Genomic DNA, 15203 nt, shown 5'->3' with positions numbered 1-15203 from the left:
AGGGCGTTACTGGATACAATTCCAGACATTGCTGATGCTAACCTTGCCCAACAGTGGACTGTGGAGCTGGGGCACCCACTTACGGGATTTCAAGAGCAAGATTTTATATTATATAACAAAGACTGCACCAATTGTATGTTGCATAAGGAAACTCTATACTAATTTGCTTTACACTTATATATATTGCCCCATAGAGCTTGCAGGATGGGCTTTGATTCCACAGGACATTGTCCAAAGTGTAGAGTCCCTGCAGTGCACCTCGGCCACATGTTCTGGGTGTGTCCGATTATACAGGAATTTTGGCTAAGCCTCTTAAAACATTTTATTGAGCTGTGGTCTTTATCAGTGGCGAACACTCCATTATTGCTGTTTGGGGCATACACATTGGGAATTCCAACAAGGCAGGGGAGCAATCAGTTTTTGAGGTGCTTGGTGCTGTTTGGTATTAAGGCCATTTTATAGGCCTGGCACTCGGAGGATGGACCTACTCTCCAGCAGTGGTGAATTTTAATGATTCAGGACATGAGGATGGAACGCTTCCAAATCAAAGACTACTCCAGTGGTCTGGGACTCCAGTTTCAGGCCACATGGTCACGTTTCAGGGATACACTATCCCCACATGTGAGAAGCCGGTTGCTCAACCTGTAACAGGATGGGGTTACTCGTTTTGTAATCATTCATGCTGCAAGGTGGTTCCTATTGGGGTGGGAGGGGATTGGGGTTGCAACTGCTGCTCAGTGCTGGTTCCCCTTCCCCCCTTGTGTCTTTAGTGTAGTAGCTGCCTCTCAGTGCAGGTTAACCCCACCTTTTGTCTTTAGGGTAGTAACTGCCTCTCAGTGCAGGTTAACCCCCCCCCCTTTTTGTCTTTAGGGTAGTAACTGCCTCTCAGTGCAAGTTGACCTTCCCCTTTTGTCTTTAGGAGTGGCCTATGGCCTAGTGGTCTCAACACCCACAAGTAGCTGGTTCAAATCCCAATGTTGCTCCTTGTGATCTTGAGCAAGTCGCTTAACCCTCCATTACCTCAGCTACAAAATTAGTGTGAGCCCTCCAGGGACAGGGAAATACCCAGTCTTCCCATAAGTCATTGGTAGGTTGGTGCTCGTATGCAGGGGAATCACCTTTGCAAAGGAAAACTACAGCATGGTCTGGATTCTAGAAAGTTGCCAACTAGTTCACAAATTTGGGCGTGCAAGTTACAGAATAATGTTATTTGGACACAGACTTAACTGTCTTGCAGTTGTGAGTGTAAGTTTCACTCTATTTTATAACAGCAACTGGTGGTATAGAATCGATAGATAAATTTATTCATTTGGATTTTGCTCACCCCTTTTCAGTAGCAGCTGCAGACAGGGAAGGTGGGAGGCATGAGAAGTGCAAAAAGTTGCCTAATTTAAGTTTCTTCTATAAAAGCACATAGTTGCCTACAGTATGGAGGAAATTCAAGAAATGGCAGCAAAATTTAGGTGCTGGGATATGTGCTGAGTGCAAAATCTATAACGGCAGGTTCCACGTCGAATTGCCATTCAATGCACGAGTGCTCATCGGTGCTCCGAACATTAAAGGTACCAGTACTTAGGCCAGCTCAAAGGCTGCTGGACCTGTAACTGCCTGCCACACCCCTGACCCTCCCATGTACACACTCATGCCCCTCCCATGTACATGCCCCTGACCCACCCATGCCCCTCCCATGTACACACTCATATCCCTCCCATATACATGCCCCTGACCCACCTATAACTGCCGGTCACACCCATGCCCCTCCCATGTACACACTCATGCCCCTCCTATGTACATGCCTCTGACCCACCTGTAACTGTCAGTCACATCCCTGACTCACCCATGCCCCTCCCATGTACATGCCCCACCCGTAACTGCCGGTCACACCCCTGACCCACCCATGCCCCTCCCATGTACATGCCTCTGACCCACCCATAACTGCCGGTCATGCCCCTGACCCACCCATGCCCCTCCCATGTACACACTCATGCCCCTCCCATATACATGCCCCTGACCCACTCATAACTGCCGGTCACACCCTTGCCCCATCCCATGTACACCCATGTCCCACCCCATGTACACACATGCCCCTCCCATATACATGCCCCTGACCCACTAACTGCCGGTCACACCCCTGACCCACCCATGCCCCTCCCATGTACATGCCCCTGACCCACCCATGCCCCTCCCATGTACACACTCATGCCCCTGACCCACCTATAACTGCCAGTCACACCCATGCCCCTCCCATGTACACACTCATGCCCCTCCTATGTACATGCCTCTGACCCACCTGTAACCGCCAGTCACATCCCTGACCCACCCATGCCCCTCCCATGTACATGCCCCTGACCCACCCTAACTGCATGTCACGCCCCTGACCCGCCCATGTTCACGCCCCATGGAAGCTGTGCCTGCAATTTATAGAATAGCGACTAAGGGAAGCTGCACGTGTAACTTACTAATTAACACAAATTAAGATGAATTATAACAGATAAGTGCTGTTAACTCTAACAGCCAACTAATGAATTAATTTGCACAACTGACCTTATTCTATACATTGCGAGTGCAACTTGGCGTAAAACTTATCGAAGGAATGCACAAAAACCAGCCTCCAAACCCACATTTCAATTAAGGATAGGAAGGTGTCGGCAGGTGACACTTTTGCTAACAGCTGCGTTCATCCCACTCTGCTTTTCTTTGTTTCATGCAAACTGCACGTTGCCATTCCTGGGCATTAAATGTCCCAAGAGCAGAAAGGAATTTGTCCTGGAAGTGGGAAATGTTGGCCCAGACTTCTTCAGCCTCGTCCAAGACATGGACTGGGGGCTGTGCTAGAAAGGGAAAGTTATTTGGGTTGGTGCGCGAGGGAGCTGGGGAGCTGCCCCCCTCCACAGTCCCACCCCCGGGGGGCGGATCTGCCCTGCTCGGCTGCAGGGGGTTGTTTGCCTTTCTGCACCGGCGGCGACTATAAATCCGGTTCCCTGGACTGGGGGTTTATTACAGGAACTGCGAACCGGCGCCAGATTCTGACCTGCGCTCCCGAACCGTCCCCTCTCCTCTCCATCTCCCTGGCATCTCTTTCCCCTGTTGTATCTTTTCTCTCTAGGGTCTCTCTCCCGCCCCCCTCCCGACCTCCTTTTGGCTTGGAGAGATGCAGCCTTCAGTCCTACCGCTGCTCTTCCTCGTCCTGTTCGTCTGGCCACAGATCGGAGCCTTTTCCAGGGCTAAATCGCTTCTCCCCATCCAGCCTGAGCAGGACCCTGCGAGCCACCGGCCGCTGGCAGGTAAGGAAAGGAGCTGGGGAGGGGGAGAAGAGTTTGCAGCTGGGCTTTTGTTGAGAATCCCGAACTCATTCCTTCAGCTCTGGTAGGGGGTGATGAGTCCTCCCTCCAGCTGTTGCAGTGCAGTGCCAGGGAGGTGTACACTAGAGAGTTGCACAGGGATAGAAATCCAACCCGTCCCCGCTGGAATCTAACCCATCCCCGCCAGAATTTAATGGTACTTAAAAAAAAAAATTCCTGTCAGCTCTCTGTCTCTGGGTTTGAGCCCCAGCACTGCAGGCAAGGAAGGAACAGAAGTTGGAGGTGGGCACACTTAAGACTTCTCTGATTCACTGGCACTGTGTGCTAAGAGATCACCAAATGCACACACCAGTAGGTCAGGTGACATCTGATGCTCATGCCTATGTCAGAGCTGAGGTCTGCGCATCAGCCCGGGAGCATAGTAAATGACAGCAGATAAAAACCGGAACAGTCCATCCAGTCTGGCCAATAGACCTAATCATTATCAATTCATGATTAAATCAAAAATGAATGTGATATTATATATTTGATGATTACGGTCTTTCTGTGGCATTTCTGGGACATAAAGCATAGAAGTCCGTCCGACCCTAACCTTATGTTCCAACTGCTGGAGTTGCCCTCGAAGACCACTCCAGCCTATTTATCTTCTCATTTGCTGGACACAGACCGTAAAAGTCTGTCCAGCACTGTCCTCATGTTCCAGCCACTAAAGTTGCTGTCTAAGCCCTTTCCAGCCCATCTTAAACCAGATTGCCATATATGAGGCACAGACCGTACAGGTCTCCCGGTATCGGCCCTAGTTCATCACAGCCAGAGTCGCCATCTAAGTGTCACGTGACACATCCACACACATGCAGCCATTTAAGTTTAGGTTTTTTATAACTTCCATTTTCTAATTAGAGATCCTCTGTGTTCATCCCATGCCTTTATGAATTTCATCACCATTTGTATCTCTACCACCTCCTTAATGGAGACTTTCCGCATCTGTGCTGTTAAAGCAAGGAGGAGGAGGAGATGGTAGGTGAGAGGCTGGCGCAAGTGCAGCATACATTTCCATGGGAACCCCGCAGGAACTGCTTCCATCCCTGTGGGAACCCCGCAGGAACTGCTTCCATCCCCACGGGATCTCTGCAGAACTGCTTCCATCCCTGTGGGAATCCCATTCCCGTGCAAGTCTCTAGTGTACACTGCAGAACAGTCAGGAAGTGAAGATCCTCCTTGCCTCCAGCTGTTGCAGTGGACAGGGAAAGAGAAAGTGGGTAACATTTCTCTCTGGATGCTGGGAAGGACCTCCCTGAGCAGCTCTTCTCCTGGGCTGCAGGGTTAGAGACTTTTAGAGTTTGTTGCACTGATGCAGAAATGAGGAAGATGTGTGTGTGTGTGTGTGTGTGTGTGTGTGTGTGTGTGTGTGCGCGTGCTGGGGGGGAGGAAGCGGGAAGGGTGTTGGTTTTAAAGGAGTCGAGGTGCGACTGTCTCTGCCTTTCTCTCTCTCTCTCTCTCTTTGCCTCTGACTGTTTCTCTCTGTCATCTGTTATTTTGCAATTTTGGTTGAAACTTTGCTTTTGAATAACTCAGTGCTCAAGTATGTTCCAGCTCATGGCCTTACTGTGGTCTGGCAGAAGAAAGACATTAGCCCATGTATGGCTAATTTGTTTCTGATGATTCAGAAACTGGAGTATGATCCGAGTGTGTGCAGTGGGAGGGGCAGATGCTTCCAGATGTTTTCTGGGGAATTTTTCACATTTGGATTTTGGGTTTGAAGTTAAAAATGTCTTTAGTTAAAGTCTGCTAACTGCTTCTTTATGTCATGGCTTCCCCCCCCCCCCCCCCCAATGGGAACCTGGGTCTCCTCAGAACCTCTTGTGATAAAGGTATCCAAAATCTTGAACCATTTACCATAACAAACTCATAACTGGTGCAAGTCTGGGCAGGGAGGGAGGGAGGGATGCTTGTTCTGGGGTGGAGTGGGGCAGTGGTCAGCCCGATTGCTATAGTATCCCCTTCTTTCTACAGGTGCTGGCTGCTCCTTTGGGGGTCGCTACTATGCATTGGAGGAGCTCTGGAACCCGGACCTGGGAGAGCCTTTTGGGGTGATGCACTGTGTGCTCTGCTCCTGTGAGCCGGTAAGTCCTGGGCTGAGAAGTTAGGACAAGACTCCCTTACATTGCAAGTTAATTGAAGTAGAGGTGGTAAGAAACAGGGAGGAGAATAATCTTCAGACAAAATGATGGCGCTGTACATAAACAGACAGCAGTTGTACCCCCATACTGACACCCACCCACACACACTACTACTACTTATCATTTCTATAGCGCTACTGGACGTACGCAGCACTGTACATGAACATGGAAGAGACGTCCCTGCTCAATAGAGCTTACAATCTAAACAAGACAGACCAACGGGACAAATATGGGATAAGGGAATTACTTAAGGTGGGGATCATAAAACATACATGGGGGTACTGAACAAGTGAATGGGGGGGGGGGTTAGGAATTAAAAGCAGCCCCTCACTTCCTTGCTCTTGAGGATGAACTCCCTTCTCCACCTCAAGACAAATTAGTCAAAACTGATTAGGCAAGAATCTGGAGCCCAGCAAAGCTGCAGCCAGCAATCCCTACACTGGAAGGGTGGCTGGGAGAAGGTTAGGAAGGAGGGATACTCACTGTACTCACACTCCTACTGTCACACACTCACTGAACCAGGAGAGGCAACGTGTCTCACACACTGCTACTAATCCTTTCACTGTCAAACACTTATTGCACAGAAAAGAGTTTTCCTGTGACACACTCACTGTGCCCATCCTCTCTCCATCACACACTTACAACATGAGAGAGTGTCGATACTGTCCCGTTCACACACTCACACTGTATAGCCTTTATATAAGTATTGCCATACTGGGACAGATCGAAGGTTCATCATGCCCAGTATTCTGTTTCCAACAGTGGCCAATCTAGGTCACAAGTACCTGGCAGAAACCCAAATAGTAGCAACATTCCATGTAGAACCCCAAAGAGTAGCAAGATTCCATTCAGAATCCCAAGTACATAAGTATTGCCATACTGGGACAGACCGAAGGTCCATCAAGCCCAGGAGTAGCCTAGTGGTTAGTACAGTTGACTTTGATCCTGGGGAACTGAGTTCAATTCCCACTGCAGCTCCTTGTGACTCTGGGCAAGTCACTTAACCCTCCATTGCCCCTGGTACAAAATAAGTACCTGAATATATGTAAACCACTTTAAATGTAGTTGCAAAAACCTCAGAAAGGTGGTATATCAAGTCCCCTTTCCAATCCAGGTCACAAGTACCTGGCAAGATCCCAAAAAAGTACAAAACATTTATGCTGCTTATCCCAGAAATATGCAGCACACACTCAGCGTACTCATCCTTTCTGTGTGACCTGCTCACAATGCACATCATCATTCTCTCACCCAGGGGCAGCAAAATCAAAAGTTCATGGAATCAGTTTGCAGTATTCTAACAGACCATGCGTGCATTCCTTGTTTTCACAATAAACGCTGAAATATTCAATTATTTTTCACTTTTTAAAATTTTTAAATCAACCAGGCAGAAAAAGCCTGAGAAATATGAGGGTGTATGTATATTCTGCACCTGTCTCCTTCAGTCATCGGCTTAAAAACTTCCCCAATTTTTAATATTCTTCTTTTACTTAAAAATAACAAATTACTTAGGGCCCCGTTTACAAAGTAAGTACCTGTACCACCATTTTCCCATGCGCCAAATCAGGACAACCAGCATTAGTTCCCACCCCTAGCACGCACCATTGCTGGCGCAATGTAAAGACAAATTTCATTGTAAGTTCATCGATATGAAATTCAAAGGCCAAATTTAAGTCTAAAGTCATACCTAGAACTCTAGAACTGCTTTCTATTTTGGGTGATTCACCTGAAGATAGTATAACATTTGTTAATGGAATTGTTTACAAATCTCCAACTCATAATAGTTTAGATTTCTGTGTATTTAATCTGAGAAAGTTCAAATTTGTTCAGTTATCTACTATGGTAATGTAGTTGTTCACACGTGAGAGAATTTCTTTTCAAAAGAACTTTGTTCTGGGCAAAGAATGTAACTATGATCTGTGTATGATAAGAGAAAATATTTTGTTCAGTTAAATATCTCCCCAGAGAATTCAAATAAATGTTACATAATTGAGTGGACAGCGGAGACTCAGAAGTGGATTATTCCCCATTTTTCTAACATTATACACTCTGTTCTTCAAAAATGCCTCGAACCAATTAACGACCTTACCTGCAATTCCCATCTCGCTAATCCTAGACAACAATAGAAAGTGATCTATGGCGTCAAAGACCACAGAGATGTGTCTTTATTCCTCTCTAGTCTTTTTCTTTTTCTTTTTCAGGATCTACTTGTCCATTTTCCGTTCTTCACCTGCAATGACGTCTGCCTTTTTCATCTCATTTTATCTCCATTTCTCTCTTATCTGCCACCATTCTGTCTGCTCACACCCTAGTCATTCCCCACGCTGATCTTTTCTCTTTCCCTATCACTGTCTCTTTGTCTGTCCCTTTTTTGCCATCTCTCCACATCATTTATTGTCTTGCACTCTCCCGCATCCAAGCCAAAAAGAGTTTACATGAGCTCTAACTAATTCAGAATGCTGCAGCACGACTGATAGAAGGCTGCAAGTGGCGTGACCACATCACACCCTTCCTACCAGTACCTTACAGGGCTAAATTTAAAACTCTATGTTTAATTTTCAAGGCCCTGAGACACAATGGGCCAGAGTACTTAAAGAATACGTTAGCCCTTTACACACCTTTGAGACCTCTAAGGTCCTGTCAAGGATCATCGCAATCTGTACCCTCATCAAAAGAAATTGTACGATGTGATACCAGCCAGCAAGCTTTCTCAGGAGTAGCCCCCGCACTCTGGAATTTACTCCCAGAGGGCCAGACTATCTCTACTTCAGGAAGCAGGTGAAAGCCTGGCTCTTCTCCCAAGCCTTTAACACAAAGGGTGACTGACTATGCACTCATCCTGCACCCAGGGGCGTAGCTAGAAAACAGATTTTGGGTGGGCCTAGGCAAGAACTGGGTGGGCACCAAGTGTTCTCCCCCCCCCCCCCCCCCAAAAAAAATATCTCAGCTGGTGAGAAAACGCTTCTTTCAACCTTGGCAGTCTGCAGCAGGCATGCACTGAAAACTGAGCATGTGCAGGTAGCGTGGAGAGTAGTGTTTTTGTTACCATCAGGGGGAAGCCTTCAGCTGGCGGAGCTTGAGATCCAGCTATCACTAAATGTATGCTACTGTTGGGTGGGCCTGAGCCAGGGCCCACCCAGGCCCACCTGAGGCTACGCCACTGCGGCTGCACCTGGACAAGCTTGCTGTAACTTAGACCGGTTCCTCATATCTTGTTTAACTGTACAATGATTTTGCCGTGAGTTTAGTCACCCATCTGTTTATCTCAATTGACTCTGGTACCACCCATCATGTCCCCATCTCTGTATCTGCATTTGGTCCCTCAGCTGCATAGAAAAGCATTAGCATCATACCTATGTTATTTGAATGTTCTATTGTGTTGCTTTTTAGGTGTTTCATTGGTATTATGCTATTGTATTATACCTATGTTATTTGAATATTTTTTACATACTGTCTATTACAGTATTGTTTGTATTGTACTAACATCATATTTCCAAATTTACCTCATTTAGTATATTTACATTTGGTCATTTTACTATTGTTATGATAAGAAAATTGTAAGTTTTATGTTAAACTGGACCTGCTGTACACCACCTTGGGTGAATCTGTTTTTTTATTTATTTATTTATTACATTTGTACCCCGCGCTTTCCCACTCATGGCAGGCTCAATGCGGCAGGCAATGGAGGGTTAAGTGACTAGCCCAGAGTCACAAGGAGCTGCCCGTGCCGGGAATCGAACTCAGTTCCTCAGTTCCCCAGGACCAAAGTCCACCACCCTAACCACTAGGCCACTCCTCCACGTGGAATTTACTCCCAGAGGGCCAGACTATCTCTACTTCAGGAAGCAGGTGAAAGCCTGGCTCTTCTCCCAAGCCTTTAACACAAAGGGTGACTGACTATGCACTCATCCTGCACCCAGGGGCGTAGCTAGAAAACAGATTTTGGGTGGGAAAAAAAGTAAATTCCACGTGGAGGAGTGGCCTAGTGGTTAGGGTGGTGGACTTTGGTCCTGAGGAACTGAGTTCGATTCCCAGCACGGGCAGCTCCTTGTGACGCTGGGCAAGTCACTTAACCCTCCATTGCCTGCCGCATTGAGCCTGCCATGAGTGGGAAAGCGCGGGGTACAAATGTAACAAAAAAAAAAAATTTAAAAAAAAAAAAACAGATTCACCCAAGGTGGTGTACAGCAGGTCCAGTGAATCTGTTCATAAAGGAAGTTAATAAATCCAAATAAATGCATAAAATCCCACTTCTTCATATCTTCCCACCATTGTCCTTCCCTTCCAGTCCTTAATGTCCCTCTTTTTACCATTTGTCTACCTACTGGCTTTCCATCTTCCACTCTATCCTACTTCCTAACCAATCTTTTCCCCACTTTTCCCATTCCCCACTCTCCAAGTCCCTCATCTAAGCCCCAGTTCCTGAATTTCCTTTCATCCTGGTTGATGAGTCTCCCTGTCTCCTCCCCAGGCACTCCAGCTCTCTTCCCACAGTTTATTTCCAGCTTTTCCTTTCCATTTCCCATTCTTCCCCAGTTCCATCTTCAAATACCTGGAGTCCTACTTTTTCTCCACCAAAAATCTGAGCCTCCACTATCTTTCCTCAGCACAGGGCTTCAAATTGCACCTCCTGCCACTGCTATAGCCACTCTCACTCATTTGGGTCCTCCCCCCACCCACCCACGGCCTCTTCTGGATGGTTCAAGCCCTGCCTAGTTTCTGCTCTTTCCCTCTCCCAACTTGTCCTGCATCTTCCTTCTTCCATTTTCCTTGTCTTCCCATTTGATATCTTCCCTCTTTCCCCTCCATCTAGTTTCTGTCTGGTCTCTTTCTTTTTCACTCATCCAGCATCTTCTCACGCTCTCTCTTCCCCCTCCACTCAGCACCTGCCCCCTTTCTCATTCTTTCACCTTCCATCCAGCTATATATGAAGTTGTTTTTGTTAACAAGCTGTTCCATTGTTTCACCTTGTTTTTCTATTATATATTTTGTATCAAGGTGTTGTTTATTCCCAATTTTTTATCTCTCACCTCTCCTCCATCCAGCATCTGCCCTCTCTCATCTCCCCCATCCAGTGTACTCTCTCTCTCTCTCCACACTCCTCAGCCCCACCCAGAATTTAGGCCAAGGCCTCGGAGTTAAAGCAGCAGCTCAATGCCCTTCTCTGCTCCTGGCCCCTCCTTTGGTGCAGGGAGGCAGGTGGTTGGTGCATTGGCTCAGAGAGAAGACACTTTTTTGTTGTTGCTGCAGCTGCCATATGTGAAAAGGTCTCAGGCAGTACCACTTCCTCAGACCTGCCAAGCCTCCTGCTTTTGCGGGTCATTTCCCTCCAAATCAGGTGTCCCACTGAGTGGCCTCCTGTCCAGTGACAGCAGGAAGCGCCTTCATAAAGCACCATCTCATGCTACCACTGATCCCACGTCTCATGGCAGCAGGAGATGATGTTTTATAAAGGGGAGACCACTCCAGTAGCTACTGGCCAGGAATCAGCTGTGTTGGGGCGGAGAAATGGATGGAAGTGTGGGTGGAGTTTGAGGAGCAATGGGTGGGGCAGGGGGCAGACCCTAAATCACTCGCTGAGTGGATCAGCCCCCTTGGCAGCTCTGCTTCCTACCTCCACTCTGAAATAGCTGTATTGCATTCCCCCCCCCCCCCAACGCCCCACTCATCAGAACATCGAGATCAGGCACCCAGAGAATGTCCAGAAAGGGGTCCATGGATGGGAGCAGTAGGCTCCTCTTTCACTTCCTTGTTGTGGAGCAGTTCCACGGCCATCCCCAGAATTGTGGTGTTCTAGGTGGTGACGGTTTAGTGCCAGTATTTTGTCGGCCTTGGGTATTTGTATCATTCTAAGCTGCTCAGTTTTCTCAGTAGGGGGTGTATCGATATTCTAGGACTTGCTGTAATATTGCAGTTTGAGTTCTGGATGTTAATGCTGCTTATACGTGACATGTTTGCTGTTTAGGTGCTGAGTGTTTTCCAGGGTTTTATTGTTCATTGCAGAGCATCTGATAGTGAAGGGACTTGGTCTCATTGTTCTCTGTCACACACTTGTTGCATGAAACACGTGCAAACTTTCCATTCAGGGCCACAGATCTCCATCCGTTCACTCTCATACGCACCGACTCCATTTTTTTTTTCACTTTTGGAGTGTGCTGTGTACTACGTCTTACAGCTTTAAGTTAATATGAAACAGTAAACTTGAGGACACTGTCTAAAGGTCTGTAACCTACCTGTTGTGTGATGAAAGCTAACAAATATTTTCAAATTAAACAGCAACGGACTCGCCGAGGGAAAGCCACAGGGAAGGTGTATTGCAAGAACATTAGAGAAGACTGCTTGAGCCTGGCCTGTAGTGACCCTGTGCTGCAACAAGGGCACTGCTGCAAAAGTTGCCCAAAGGGTAAGTGCATGTTCCTTCCTACCCAGTCAGAGACGCCCAAAACATCCAGCATCAAGTGTTTGTTTCATATACCGCAAGCAGTGGTGTTTCTAGGCTGGCTGACACCTGGGGCAGATCGCCGATGCGCCCCCCCCCCCCCCGGGTGCTGTGCGACCCCCCTCCTCCGGTGCATTTTTACCTGCTGGGGGGGGGGGGTGCCACGCGCCTGTCAGCTCTGACTCTGCTCGTTCCCTGCTGCTCCCTCTGTCCCGGAACAGGAAGTAACCTGTTCCGCGCAGAGGGAGCAGCAGGGAGGGAACGAGCGGACTCGGCCAACAGGCACGCGGCACCCCCCCCCCCCCAGCGGAGTGCACCCAGGGCAGACCGCCCCCACCCCTTGGTACGCCACTGACCGCAAGTCAGAGAGAATCCAAGCAGAGCACAACCCTTACAATAAAAAGGAGCCAACAAAAACTCAAAGAGCATGGGGAGGCCAATATTACAAATTCAGAGTAAAGGATAGTAACAGGGTAAATGACCGCAGATAAAGACCTGCACTTGCTCACATTAAACGTCATCTGCCATTTACACACCCAGTCTCTCAGTCTCATAAGGTCCTCTTGCAACTTAATAACTTTGTGTCATCGTGAAATTTAATTACCTCACTAGTTAATCTCTTATCTAGATCATTTATAAATATGTTAAAAAGTAGTGGTGCCAACACAGACCCCCTGCGGAACCCCACTATCTACCCTTGACTGGCTTACCTTTATCCAAATGTTTATTCACCCCTTCAAAGAAATGTAGTAGATTGGTGAGGCAAGATTTCTCTTCACTAAATCCTTGTTGGCTTAAAAGTCTCATTAATCCATGCTTTTGAATATGCTCTGTAATTTTGTTCTTTATAATAGTCTCTACTATTTTGCCCCACACCGACGTCAGGCTCACCGGTCTGTAATTTCCCGGATCACCTCTAGAACCCTTTTTAAAAATTAGCATTACATTGGCCACCCTCCAATTTTCTGGGACCATGGATTCTGGAATCTTGCTACTCTTTGGGGTTCTGCGCAAAATCTTGCTACTCTTTGGGATTCCGGAATCTTGCTACTCTTTTTGTCCTTATCCCTTATTTGTCCTGTTTGTCTGTCCTAATTTGCTTACTTTATTTATTTTTTTGTCTATTAGATTGTAAGCTCTTTGAGCAGGGACTGTCTTTCTTCTATGTTTGTGCAGTGCTGCGTACGCCTTGTAGCGCTATAGAAATGCTAAATAGTAGTAGTAGTAGTAGTAATTATATTGTAAGCTCTGTCGAGCAGGGACTGTTTCATCATGTTCAAGTGTACAGCGCTGCGTACGTCTAGTAGCGCTATAGAAATGACAAGTAGTAGTAGTAGTAGTATTACTAAAAATAGTTCTACAAGTTCATTTTTCAATTCTATCAACACTCTGGGATGTATACCATCCGGTCCTGGTGATTTACTATGCTTCAGTTTCTCAAATTGTCACATTACATCTTCCAGGTTTGATTCAGATTCTCTGACTCGTCAGCATTGAATACCATTTCTGGCACCGGTATCTCTCCCACATCTTCCTCAGTGAAGACCGAAGCAAAGAATTCATTCAATCTCCCTGCTATGGCCTCATCTTCCCTGAGTGTCCCTTTTACCCCTCGGTCATCTAGCAGTCCAACCGATTCTTTTGCCAACTTCTTGCTTTTAATATACCTAAAAAAGTTTTTACTATGTGATTTTGCCTCCAACGCAATCTTCTTTTCAAAATCTCTCTCTGCTTTCCTTAGTAGTGCTTTGCATTTTACTTGCCATTCTTTTTGCAGTTTCCTATTATTTTCAGTTGGATCCTTCTTCCATGTTCTGAAAGATTTTCTTTTAGCTCTAATAGCTTTCTTCACCTCACCTTTTGGCTGTTGTTTGGTCTTCCGTCCTCCTTTTATAATACATGGAATATATTTGGCCTTGGCTTCCAGGATGATATTTTTGAACAGCACCCATGCCTGATGTCAATTTTGACCTTTGCAACTACTCCGCTAAAAAACATTTTCACCGTCCTGTAGTGCCTGTTAGAGGCTATCCTGTTAATGTTGTGGTACTAAATTTAAGTTTTAAAACTAGGGAGAAAAGGGTATGGAGACTAGTTGATAAAATTTGTTTTATTTTCTTTAATTTTTTTTATTCTGCCTATCAATAGCCTACAATTCCTCCTTTAAACCCCAATCTTTAAGTTCCCAAAGCACAGAGCAAATTAATGTTCTCTTACCAGAAAAATATCCTCTTCTCTCAGAACTTCTCAGAAAGAAAGCTAAGTGGGACTTTTCCTGTCTATATAGCTTTGATTCTAAGGGGACTGTTTCAAAGAAACCCTTTGATGCTAACTCTGTAATCAGATTTCCCTCAGTAACCTTTGCAAATATTCTACTTCCTTACACCTTAATTAACACCTAATTCAGGTCAGTAGCAGTGCTACCTCTCCAGCAGCCAAAGAACAGAAAATAACTTTCTTTTAGGATAGAAATTGAGTCTTGCTACTATCCTTTTTAAAGTTCTTTAGCTGTTAAGTTTCTACCTTTCGAAAAAGTTTCACTATGGGAAAAGTTTCTACCGCTAGAAAAAGTTTCAGTTTAAAACTATGGGAAAAGGGTTGTACACTATGGAATCTAGTTAATAATGCTTGCTTCTTCTTTTTTTATTTCCCTAAGACTGAACTAGGTCCTGCTGTGCCTGCTAGAGCCTATCTTTTAATGCTATGGTACAAAGTTCAAGTATTAAAACTAGGGGGGAAAGAATATAGAGACTGGTTGATAAAGTTTGCTTTTATTTATTTATTTTTTTAATTCTGCCAATCTTTAAGTTCCCAAAGCACAGAGCAAAATGGTAGAGACTATATTCAAAAGCATGGATTAATGAAACCAAGCCAACTTGGATTTAGTGAAGGGAAATCTTGCCTCACCAATTTATTACATTTCTTTGAAAGGGTGAACAAACGTGGATAAAGGTGAGTCGGTCGATATTATGTATCTGGATTTTCAACAGACATTTGACAAAGTACCTCATGAAAGACTCCAGAGGAAATTGGAGAATCATGGGATGGGAGGTAGTGTCCTATTATGGATTAGAAACTGGTTAAAAGATAGAAAACAGAGAGTAGGGTTAAATGGACAGTATTCTCAATGGAGGAGGGTAGATAGTGGGGTTCCCCAGGGGTCTGTGCTGGGACTGCTGCTTTTTAATATATTTATAAATGATCTAGAGATGGGAGTAACAGATGATGTAATTAAATTTGCTGACAACACAAAGTTACTCAAAGTTGTTAAATCACGATAGGATT

At 45.9% G+C, this 15203-nt stretch overlaps 1 protein-coding gene across 1 annotated transcript in view; it reads left to right on the top strand.

Moving 5' to 3' along the window:
* The first annotated feature begins 2973 nt into the window (after nucleotides 1-2973).
* Nucleotides 2974-15203, top strand: part of CHRD (chordin) — a 95092-nt gene continuing 82862 nt past the window's right edge. The window contains exons 1-3 of the mRNA XM_030216181.1: nucleotides 2974-3284; nucleotides 5316-5425; nucleotides 11756-11882. Coding sequence (XP_030072041.1) covers nucleotides 3152-3284; nucleotides 5316-5425; nucleotides 11756-11882 — 370 coding nt within the window. The 5' untranslated portion in view covers nucleotides 2974-3151. The remainder of the gene's footprint in view (nucleotides 3285-5315; nucleotides 5426-11755; nucleotides 11883-15203) is intronic.

Source organism: Microcaecilia unicolor, chromosome 10 (genome assembly GCF_901765095.1).
Source record: "Microcaecilia unicolor chromosome 10, aMicUni1.1, whole genome shotgun sequence".
NCBI classification, from domain to species: Eukaryota; Metazoa; Chordata; class Amphibia; order Gymnophiona; family Siphonopidae; genus Microcaecilia; species Microcaecilia unicolor.
The sequence above is the reverse complement of the archived record's forward strand: the minus strand, read 5'-3'. Positions and strand labels throughout refer to the sequence as shown.